General features: G+C 41.6%; 1 protein-coding gene across 1 annotated transcript in view; it reads right to left on the bottom strand.

Moving 5' to 3' along the window:
- Positions 1 to 11,198, bottom strand: part of panx1a (pannexin 1a) — a 36,277-nt gene extending 25,079 nt beyond the window's left edge. The window contains exon 1 of the mRNA XM_060899926.1: positions 10,874 to 11,198. Within this exon, the coding sequence (XP_060755909.1) occupies positions 10,874 to 11,057 (184 nt within the window). The 5' untranslated portion in view covers positions 11,058 to 11,198. The remainder of the gene's footprint in view (positions 1 to 10,873) is intronic.
- Positions 11,199 to 12,739: the final 1,541 nt, after the last annotated feature.

Genomic DNA, 12,739 nt, shown 5'->3' on the forward strand with positions numbered 1-12,739 from the left:
CTGAGTACTTTGCTCGAAGCAGAGGATTAAAACTGAGGCAACTCTGACTTAACGTCTTTAACACATCAGACGATTTTTGTATGTTACCTGCAGTACTGTTTGACTACATGCTCATAATCTTGCCCATGGGATTCCACCCTTGTTTACTGTTCACAGAAAGAGAACAACGCAGCGGTACTTTAGTCCTTTAATCTGCCCGGCTCTCAGTTCAGCTTCCAAAGCTTCAGCTTTCACACTAATACTGCTGCCATCGTGCTCGTCATTTTGTAGATTGCTAACTAGCTGCCGTACAGTTGCAGTGCATCTGAATTCGAATTTTGAAACGTACTAAAAAGTTGGCAAGGGGCTGGAGGGCCAGTAGTGTAAATTCCTGTACATGACGAGTCTTAAATCAACATACCTTCAAAAAAGGAGTGCAGCTTCAGACTCCCACTCAAACGAGGAGGCAGAGGGAGGTGGGCCACCCACTTCTGATTAAAGGGTATTTTTATTTATTTTTTTTTTAAATACATAAGTAACAAAACAGCACCGGAATCACTGAACCCATCCATCCATCTGTACCTGCTTATCCTGTACAAGGTCACAGACAAGCTGGAGTCCATCACAGCTGACTATGGGAGAAAGGCGGGGTACACCCTGGACAAGTCACCAGGTTATCGCAGGGCTGACAGATACCCCTTGTCCACCAAATCAGTTCCAGGTCTGGTTCGGGGCCAGTGCTGGTGCTGGTTCACAACTCGTTCAACTTACGAACCAGCTGAGAACCAGTTTGCTTTTCCATAGCTCGGGGTGCTAAGGGGAGCCACGTCATTACGTCGCTGTATACGTCAGTTACGTCGCTGCATTTGCATAAACCTTGGCGCGAACATCAAAGCAACAACAACAACAACAATAATGAATGAATGACTTCGTGTTTGTACAGCTGCTGCTTCTCGTCGCTTAAAAATGGCGACCTTTCGCAATCTTGCTATTGTTGTCGGTCTTAACAACTCTGCCCTTCCTGCTGATGTAAGCGGTTCTTTCCTCTGGCCCAGCAAAGTGTTGGTGCTAGCCTGGAACCGGTTTTTTCTGGCCCCAGAGCCAGTTCTTTGTCAGTGGAAACAGAAAACCCGGTTCCAAACTAAGCACTGGCCCCGAACCAGCCCTAGAACTGCTTTGGTGGAAAAGGGGCAAGAGACAAATAACCATTCACACTCACATTCACACTTGCGGTCAATTCAGAGCCACCAATTAGCCTAACCTGCATGTCTTTGGACTGTGGGGGAAACCGGAGCACCCGGAGGAAACCCATACAGACACGGGGAGAACATGCAAACTCCATACAGAAAGGCCCCCGTCGGCCACTGTGTTCGAACCCAGAACCTTCTTGCTGTGACACGACAGTGCTAACCACTACACCACCGTACCGCCCAATCACTGAACCCATCACATTTAATATGTTTTAGGGTGGACTTTTCCCTTAAATGGTAAAAATCCATGATTATGGTGTTTAGTTTGAACAGTACAGACAGATTACAGAAGCCCACACCTGTACCAGTACCTGAACACATAGAAGCTACAAAACTCTTAATATTAAAAATTATTATACATACAGGACATTTTTTCCACAGAATAAAAACATGTACTCTATTCCCTTCTAGCGCGTTTCATTCATTTGGTTTGATAGCATGCAATATTGTTAGCATATCCTGTAGGGATGTCCCGATCCGATCACGTGATCGGAAATCGGGCCCGATCACATGGTTTCAGACTCGATCGGAATCGGGCATTGCCTCCCGATCAGGGATCGGATATATATCTATATAATATATTCTCATTTTTAACACATCAATAGCTATGCGTTGGCACAGAGTGAGACCAGACCTCTTGTCTCAACACAGCAACATCAACGCGTGCGGCATGACATCACTTTGTAGCGGAGACGCTATTGGTTATTGGCTGCCTGTTGCCGGCAAAGTTGAACACGGAAGCAGTTCGAAGCGGAAAGCAAAGCATGAGATCATTTTTTTTTTCGTTGGATGACAAAAGAAACGGGCTCAAACCTGAAAGGGTAGAAATGCTTGTTTTCATCAAGAAAAACGTTCATTTCCTTAATTGAAATTACTGTACACCACTGTGAGATGCGTTCTTAAAAGCAAATTACCGGCACTGTGGCACTTTATTTTTTTTATTTGTTTACATTCCTGCCAGGTATTTTAAGGTTATTTTTTTAATTTGTTATTTATTGTCCAAACTGCCTCACGTAAGTGCTCTGTTTGCTAACGGAGTTGTTGGATGTTAAAATAAGGTGTTAAATAAAAAATGAGGAACATCCTGGATCCGTTTCTTTCCTCGTCTTTATTTTTTATGGATTATAAGAAGTATCGGATCGGGACTCGGTATCGGCAGATACTCAAAATCAAATGATCGGTATCGGATCGGAGGGCAAAAAAACCTGATCGGGACATCCCTAATATCCTGTCACTCTACCCAATAGAGAATGAGTGTTGAATATGGTTTATGATATTGCATGGTTGTCAAGACATGACGTCACACATCGGAGATGTAAAACTTCCGCGCTAGCGAGTGACTGACAATTTGTAAACAAACATGGCTGACAAGTTCTCTTTGTTAAATACAGATTTTGAGAGAACTTTAAAACAAAGATGCGTTGAACACCCGAAAGGAATGCTTATGTATAATAATAATAATAATAATAATAATAATAATAATAAATCTGCTTCTTTTTCATGGTCTGTCAGAAATATTCCATCCAGCTACTCATCTTCATCTTGTTCAACATCATGCTAGCTGAATGGAATATACAGTGGTGCTTGAAAGTTTGTGAACCCTTTAGAATTTTCTATATTTCTGCATAAATATGACCTAAAACATCATCAGATTTTCACACAAGTCCTAAAAGTAGATAAAGAGAACCCAGTTAAACATATGAGACAAAAATATTATACTTGGTCATTTGTTTATTGAGGAAAATGATCCAATATTACACATCTGTGAGTGGCAAAAGTATGTGAACCTTTGCTTTCAGTATCTGGTGTGACCCCCTTGTGCACCAATAACTGCAACTAAATGTTTCCGGTAACTGTTGATCAGTCCTGTACACTGGCTTGGAGGAATTTTAGCCCATTCCTCCATAAAGAACAGCTTCAACTCTGGGATGTTGGTGGGTTTCCTCACATGAACTGCTCGCTTCAGGTCCTTCCACAACATTTCAATTGGATTAAGGTCAGGACTTTGACTTGGCCATTCCAGAACATTAACTTTATTCTTCTTTAACCATTCTCTGGTAGAACGACTTGTGTGCTTAGGGTCGTTGTCTTGCTGCATGACCCACCTTCTCTTGAGATTCAGTTCATGGACAGACGTCCTGACATTTTCCTTGAGAATTCGCTGGTATAATTCAGAATTCATTGTTCCATCAATGATGGCAACCCGTCCTGGCCCAGATGCAGAAAAACAGGCCCAAACCATGATACTACCACCACCATGTTTCACAGATGGGATAAGGTTCTTATGCTGGAATGCAGTGTTTTCCTTTCTCCAAACATAACGCTTCTCATTTAAACCAAAAAGTTCTATTTTGGTCTCATCCATCCACAAAATATTTCTCCAATAGCCGGCTTGTCCACATGATCTTTAGCAAACTACATATGAGCAGCAATGTTCTTTTTGGAAAGCAGTGGCTTTCTCCTTGCAACCCTGCCATGCACACCATTGTTGTTCAGTGTTCTCCTGATGGTGGACTCATGAACATTAGTCAATGTGAGAGAGGCCTTCAGTTGCTTAGAAGTTACCCTGGGGTCCTTTGTGACCTCGCCGACTATTACACACCTTGCTCTTGGAGTGATCTTTGTTGGTCGACCACTCCTGGGGAGGGGAACAATGGTCTTGAATTTCCTCCATTTGTACACAATCTGTCTGACTGTGGATTGGTGGAGTCCAAACTCTTTAGAGATGGTTTTGTAACCTTTTCCAGCCTGATGAGCATCAACAATGCTTTTTCTGAGGTCCTCAGAAATCTCCTTTGTTCGTGCCATGATACACTTCCACAAACGTGTTATGAAGATCAGACTTTGATAGATCCCTGTTCTTTAAATAAAACAGGGTGCCCACTCACATCTGATTGTCATCCCATTGATTGAAAACACCTGACTCTAATTTCACCTTCAAATTAACTGCTAATCTTAGAGGTTCACATACTTTTGCCAGTCACAGTTATGTAATATTGGATCATTTTCCTCAATAAATAAATGCCCAAGTATAATATTTTTGTCTCATTTGTTTAACTGGGTTCTCTTTATCTACTTTTAGGACTTGTGTGAAAATCTGATGATGTTTTATGTCATATTTATGCAGAAATATAGAAACTTCTAAAGGGTTCACAAACTTTCAAGCACCACTGTATCTGATATACCACGAAAAAGAAGCCAGCCAATATTATTTAAATTATTACTCTTTTTCTTTCACATTTGATTATATCTCTTTGTGAAGGAGTTCATGTCAGGACAGTTGTGACTGTGTATAAGGTTAGGGCGTGTAAAGACAAGAAGCATTATTATGTCAAGTACCAGTCAGAAATTTGGGCACACCCAACACAGTCATATTATATATTTTGACTATTTTCTACATTGCAGAACAAACTGAAGCCATCGAAACTATGAAAGAACGTACGGAACATATATAGGATTATGTGGTAAATAAAAACGTGTTTAAAAAAAAGTGTTTCATATTTTAGATTCTTCAAAGTATCCAGTGTTTACCTTGATGACACTTTACACACTATTGGCATTATGTTAACCAGCTTCATGAGGTAGTCACCTGGAATGCTTTTCCGTGAACAGGTGTGCCTCATCAAAAGGTAATTAGTGGATAAATGTGTTTGAGATCAACAACCTCACAACCTGTGTTTTCTCTCTCTTCCCCCCCAAAAAAAATCTGTCCCTCTGAGTTGCATGTCAGTCCTGGGATCGAGGTGCTGACCTCTTCTGCTCCTCAGACCTGCCTGATCCATCCTGGTGCCCTGTGTCTGGTTGGAGTCTCATCGCATCGCTCCTGTGGAGGACGGCCCCATGTGGACAGTTGAAAGTCACACTTGGAAGATGCTCTGGACACTTACAGTAATGCTTTTATGGCTGAGGACTACAGTTGGCTTGCTAACTTTAGGACTGCGGTTGTCATGAACAGTTCTGCACTCAAGTTTCCATCAAAGAAGAGTTTATAACGTCAACGAAACTGACTTCATGTTAAAACTGTTAATGTTATAATCATGTCTGTTGATAGATAAACTTTATTGATCCCTTTGGGAGGGTTCCCTCAGGGAAATTAAAATTCCAGCAGCATCATTACAGAATAAATAGAAAATAGAAAAAACTTCTAGATAAATTAAATATTAACATCTCATTTCATTAACATATACCAAAAAAAAAAAAATCTAGCAGGAGAGGTATCGCACATTTACGGTATATTGCACATTGTCCAGTATTGCTTTTTGTCAGGCTAGGCTACTGCTCCTTCCTGTCCTCTGTCCTCCTGTTACCCCTCCTCCCCCCAGACAGGAGTTGTACAGTCTGATGGCGTGAGGGACAAAGGAGTTTTTGAGTCTGTTAGTCCTGCACTTGGGAAGGAGCATTCAGTCACTGAACAGGCTCCTCTGGTTGCTGATGACGGTGTGCAGAGGGTGACTGGCATCGTCCATGACGTTCAGTAGTTTGTCCATAGTCCTTTTCTCTGCCACCGTCACCATAGAGTCCAGCTTCACGCCGACCACAGAGCCTGATCAGTTTGTCCAGCCTGGATGTGTCCTTCTTGGATGTGCTGCCCCCCAGCACACCACAGTGTAAAACAGGACACTGGTGACCACAGACTGATAGAACATCCACAGGAGTTTCCTGCACATGTTAAAAGACCGCAGCCTTTTACACGGCTCGAAATTCGCGGTGGTCCGGTCACCCAAGACGACTTAATTTGTCATTTGGTGGGTAATTCCTGTCACTAGCCAGCCCGGCTGGCTAGTTGAAAATAAAAAATATACATGAAGCGAAGATTCAGACACACCGTCAACTAAAGCCGCCACATATTAAGCGTGTGCCGTGTCGGTGTTGATTGATGTGTTTATCGGCAGGATGGAAAATACCGAAGAATTCCGAATCATATCGTGTACGAGTCAGGCTGTCGGTTTTTTCACTACTGCGCATGCGTATAACGCATCTTGTTGAATATCGTGGTAATCACATTATCAAATTCAATAGATGTGGCCACATTATCACCCATTTAAACGTGTTTTTATTCTTGTTTACATCTACATCTGCCAAAGCTACGTTGCAATGTGGAATTTTCTGAAAGGTGTACAGAAACCGCCAGAGACGGGGACAAAGCGACCTCGGTCTGAAGAGGAGAAACGACAAAGGACTTATAAGCAAACGTGGGAGCAGGGTAGGCCTTGGCTGCAATACGATTTCTATGGAATAATTAATTTTTTTCAAGTTGATTCCTAGTCAATATGAAGCTCCTAATGCTTTCTCTCTCATAAATGGTTAAATACAGAAAGCATGTTGGACATATTTTGGGTGCTATAGTCATGATAGTAAGTATATTTGTTTTCAATACTCATACACCAAGTTGCCAAGTTTTCCAATATATTATTATTTGTTGATATTATATTATGGTGCTCTGTGTTGTTCTCATTTATGTATTTAACAACAGTATCAAAATACTCGGGGCTTGAAATAAATGCACATTCGTCATGAACAATGGTAACTACTCTCTTTTGCATTATTTTTGACAGAAGTAAAATTCATACATGAACAAATTTTGGCGAGTTGATTTTCTGTTTGGCGAGTTACTTTAGTCCAGCTGGCTGGTGAAAAAATATATGAATTTCTAGGCCTGCTTTAACATCTGCCCAAATGAGGATGGGCTCCCTTTTGGGTCTGGTTCCTCTCGAGGTTTCTTCCTTGTGTCATCTGAGGGAGTTTTTCCTTGCCATTGTCGCCACAGGCTTCTCATTGGGGATAAAACTGGCTCATGTCTTGGATCATTCAGATTCTGTAAAGCTGCTTTGGAACAGTGTTTATTGTTAAAAGCGCTATGGGTTGTTTTACAATCAGGGTACAAAGTTTGTGTCACAGGGGTCCAAAATTCAAATTGATTCAAACTGGTTCTTGTACCAGTTTTTAAGTGAAGGACAAGTTAAAGAACAGATTTCAGGTAATTTTTTGACATGTGTATATGGTAGTTTTGTGTAATCTGCTATAAGATGGGAGAAACAAATGAAGTGATTCTCGGAGAGGACTTTTTTTTTGACAATTCAGAATCCACTACTTCCATAGTGCTTTTAAATATAAGGCTGTAAGCTTTGTGTTAGTTGTCTCTAATATTTATGTCCCAATATCTTGACCACATTTTAGGATGAAAATAATCATTTTAGATATGCTATTTTGTATTGAAAAATTAGCTGTCTCGGAGAGGACTTTTTTTGACACAATTACATACTAATTTGATCAAAATAGTCTGAAAACTTACTGGCATTCAACATTAAAACTTAACTATGTTTCCAATGATATGGAACCAAATATTTGTTTTATGGTATAAAGAATGATTTAAGTGCATCCCTTTTGGAGCTACCTGTGGTCAAAAAAGCACTTTTTCTAAATGACAAGTAATTTTGCTAAATATGACATATTGCCATACATTCACCAAAAATAACGTTATCACCAATTTTTTTTTTAATTGCATGGTAAATAGAGCTATCACAGGGCTACAATAAACAACCAAGTTTATTTAGTCAAGCCTTTTGATATTGAAGATAATAAAGAGTTAAATGTGATTTTTAGCTTGCGTACCCTGATTGTAAAACAACCCTTATACAAACAAACTTGACTTGAACAGTAAATAATAAACATACAGTAAACAGCCCTATTCAACAATCCATGTCAAGAGAGAAACATCCATCATTACTTTAAGACATGAAGTGACTTTTTAACAAACAAACAAAAACAACAGTGAATTAGAAGAGGTGTGTGTGTGCGCAAACTTTTAACTGGTACTGTATTTTACCAACTCCTGACTGGAAGTGTGTGGTAAAAAAGATAAACAGGAGAGCACACAGGTGAGATAGTGCGGAACAGTGTGGAATAGTGCTCATTTGCACTATTCCGCACTACCTCATCTTAACAGCTGCTAGTTTGTTTATACTGCTTATTTCATGTTTACCTGCTATACCTCAAGTGCCCTTGACTGTTTGTTTATTTGAACCTGTGTGTGTGTGTATATATATATATATATATATATATATATATATATATAAAATATATATATATATATATATATATATATAAAATATATATATATATATATATATATATATATATATATATATATATATATATATATATATATATATATATATATATATATATATATATATTAGTGTTTGTCTACGTCTAGTTCATATCTAGAGTGTTTATACTGTCTGAGTGTTTAGTAGGGTGCATCAGTTGCCCTCACTTTCATAAAATCTGATGCATTTTTGTTTGGGTGTTCCTTTTCACCAATAAAGACATCCTGTAAAAATTTTTGACCATATTCAAAAGTCTAAATGGTGGCACCATGAGGTTCTTTTTTTTTTGCCAAAAAACGCTTATTTTATGTTTTCGCGTAAGGTTTGAATCACAATGTTGGACTCCATTTATTGATTTCTTGTGACCCAGAGATCATGTTAAGAACCTTTGCAAGGGATTGAGAAGCATTAATGTGATTCATAATACATTTGTATTGTTTAAAAAGTAGTTGAACAATGATTCAATGAACAGCTAAAACTCAAACTGTGCTTGACAATATATTTAGAATATGTACTAAAAATGTGGATCTAAGATATTTGGTATACTCTATAGGGTGCCATAATGTTTCATGAAAAGTGATCAAAATTTTGTCATAAAAGTCATAAAATAGCAGCTTTTTCCACAACTTTGAGCTCCTGGTGCCACCATTAAACTTTTGAATTTTGTCAAAATATTTCACCCAGTGTGTTTTCTTACCAAAAGGAACATAAAAACAAAACTGCATCATGATCGGAGGAACTTTTCATTTTTAGGGGGCAACCGATGCACCCTATTGTTTAGTCTATGTCTTGTTCTCATCTAGTGTTTATACTGTTTATTTCTCATCTCATTATCTCTCTCATCTCATTATCTGTAGCCGCTTTATCCTGTTCTACAGGGTCGCAGGCAAGCTGGAGCCTATCCCAGCTGACTACGGGTGAAAGGCGGGGTACACCCTGGACAAGTCGCCAGGTCATCACAGGGCTGACACATATGCCGCTTTTCCACTACCAATGCGGCTGAGTTGGGCTGAGCCGTGTCGTGCTGAGTTGGGCTGAGTCGAGCTGAGTGGGCTGTTGGAGTTGCATTTCGACTACAACCACGCTAAACCGTGCTGGCTGGAAGTGGGTGGACACATTGGGTGGAGTTAGCGAAAGTGGGTGGACATCATGTGATGTCGTTAGGCAGCGCAAACAGTGACATCAGTGACCTTTTAAGCGGTAGTCTCACGACCCGGATAGTAAACAATAAACATGGAGTCGTTAGTGTTGTTGGTTTTGGTGCTGTGGCTTGTTGTCACTGACAACGCCAACAGATACTGGCAAGAGCGTATAGATGAGGCGAGGCGCATAAGGCTTCAGAAATTCTCATAATTCTTCTTCTGGATTTACGGTGTTTACAGATCCCAGTGTGCTCGCGGGGCGTGTGTGGGCATATGAGGACACTCCTCCTCACCAATCAGTGCACAGGGGAGTGTCTCCTCACGCCCCCAGCCCCACTCGGCTCGGTTTGGCTCGCTTCAGCCCCACTCCAAAACCGTGCGAGTTTTGGGGGCTGAAGCGAGCTGAGTTGCGCCGCTCTGAGGTAGTCGAAACGCGAGCCGTGTCGGGCTGAAGTGAGCTGAAAAAGGGTCAATAGACACAGACAACCATTCACACTCACATTCACACCTACGGTCAATTTAGAGTCACCAGTTAACCTAACCTGCATGTCTTTGGACTGTGGGGGAAACCGGAGCACCCGGAGGAAACCCACGCGGACACGGGGAGAACATGCAAACTCCGCACAGAAAGGCCCTCGCCGGGCACGGGGCTCGAACCCAGACCTTCTTGCTGTGAGGTGACAGCGCTAACCACTACTACACCGTGCAGCCCCATTGTTTATTTATACTGTTTATATTGTCTGAGTGGCGGCACGGTGGTGTAGTGCTTAGCGCTGTCGCCTCACAGCAAGAAGGTCCAGGTTCGAGCCCCGTGGCCGGCGAGGGCCTTTCTGTGCGGAGTTTGCATGTTCTCCCCGTGTCCGCGTGGGTTTCCTCCGGGTGCTCCGGTTTCCCCCACAGTCCAAAGACATGCAGGTTAGGTTAACTGATGACTCTAAATTGACCGTAGGTGTGAATGGTTGTCTGTGTCTATGTGTCAGCCCTGTGATGACCTGGCGACTTGTCCAGGGTGTACCCCGCCTTTCGCCCGTAGTCAGCTGGGATAGGCTCCAGCTTGCCTGCGACCCTGTAGAACAGGATAAAGCGGCTAGAGATGATGAGATGAGATATTGTCTGAGTGTTTAGTCTATGTCTTGTTCTCATCTAGTGTTTATACTGTTTATATTGTTTGTCTGAGTGTTTAGTCCATGTCTAGTTCCTATCTAGAGTGTTTATACTGTTTATATTGTTTGTTTGTTTCAATTATTCTATTTTTATTTATTGCATTGCCTGTTTGCACCGTGGGTCAGAGAGGACTGATATTTCATCTGTGCTGTATGTCGAGCATGTATAGCATATTTGACAATAAAGTTGACTTGACTTGAAAAGGAGTGGTGTGTGTGTGTGTGCTTACCGACTGAGACCTCCTGAGCGAAGGCCAGAGAGATGAGCAGCAGCGGCAGACCGACTGCAATACACAGCACCAGCTTATCCAGAGCCAGGTCCACGCGCGCGCCCTTATACCCGCCCTCAGCGCGCGGCTCTTTCAGCAGGAAGTCGGAGAACACATACTCCGTAGCGACGCTCGCGATCGCCATGTTCAGGCCGCGAGCGCTCAAGGAAGGTTCGAGATGTTTGCGCTGCGAATGAGGGCCGGTGTGCAGTCAGAAACCGAAACTAAACAAGCACCATCCTACTGTAACTCCCTGCTGCCAGGCGACTTGTTGCTGTTTTTTGTTTGTTTTCTTCTTCTTTAAACGCGGAACGCCACAGGGTTCACTACCGCCACCTGCTGTACACAGCGGTATCACAAACACTAGCCCTGTAGCATGAAGCTAACATTTACGGAATCAATTTTGTGCCAAAATGTTCATACAATACTTTTGAAATCTCATCTCATCTCATCTCATTATCTGTAGCCGCTTTATCCTGTTCTACAGGGTCGCAGGCAAGCTGGAGCCTATCCCAGCTGACTACGGGCGAAAGGCGGGGTACACCCTGGACAAGTCGCCAGGTCATCACAGGGCTGACACATAGACACAGACAACCATTCACACTCACATTCACACCTACGGTCAATTTAGAGTCACCAGTTAACCTAACCTGCATGTCTTTGGACTGTGGGGGAAACCGGAGCACCCGGAGGAAACCCACGCGGACACGGGGAGAACATGCAAACCCCGTACAGAAAGGCCCTCGCCGGCCCCGGGGCTCGAACCCAGGACCTTCTTGCTGTGAGGCGACAGCGCTAACCACTACACCACTGTGCCACCCACACCGAAATATATATATATATATATATATATATATATATATATATATATATATATATATATATATAAAAAATGTGTATATGTATGTTATTTACCAGCTGGGAGGTCCGTATCGTGAAATACCGTGACCGAGGTCACGGTATTTCACCATACGGACCGAACTTAAGCTGCTAAAAAATATATTTATTTTTTTCTTTACCAAATTCTAACAGAAAACGAGAGCGCCCGGAAGGGAAAACCGAGCCGAGCCACTATTTTGAATCCTCATTCACGGCTGTAATGCAAATGGCTTCCTCCTCGGTATACAAGTGCACTTCCATGGAAGGAAAAAAACTACATTTTGCCACCTATGTAGTCCCCTATTTATACAAATAGGAGTCATTCAGGATTCAGCCATGTTTTTGCTCAGTGTTAGCAAGTTACAGGTTTTTAGCTTTCTCCTGAAATGTTTTCTTTTCTTCTTCCTCAGGGGAGTAAAACTCGCTTTCGCTGTGAACACTGTCGTTATCGTGATCCATGATGTAAAATTAATGCTATTCTCCTGAGAAATGCTGGCAAAAATTTATAAGATTTTTGATAAAAATCTTATAAATAAATCTTATAAAAAAGATAAATGTTGACAAAAAATGCGACTATGTTTGTTGTTGTTGTGAACGAGCGAGTCACCAGAGGTCCATAACCGGGTTCCGTACCGTAGGATACGGACCCGCTCGCCAGCCAATCAGAGTGCAGGATTTCATGGAAACCGGACCGCAAAAAAAAAAAAAGATTATTATATATCTGGGTCCGTCTCAGAAAGTGGGTGTTGTGGGGGTACCCCACTAAATATACTCAGTCAATAAACTATATGGTTTTGAATGGTGATCTTGGTTTTAATTTGAAATAAAATGCTGAAAGAAATAATACAAATAAAACTAAATCTTTGATGTGAATACTCTATTCAGAATTTGGCAAAAATTCTGCAAATTTGTGGAAAAATGGTGGCTTGATCTGGGACATAATAAACG

Source organism: Neoarius graeffei, chromosome 19, assembly GCF_027579695.1.
Source record: "Neoarius graeffei isolate fNeoGra1 chromosome 19, fNeoGra1.pri, whole genome shotgun sequence".
Classification (NCBI taxonomy): Eukaryota; Metazoa; Chordata; class Actinopteri; order Siluriformes; family Ariidae; genus Neoarius; species Neoarius graeffei.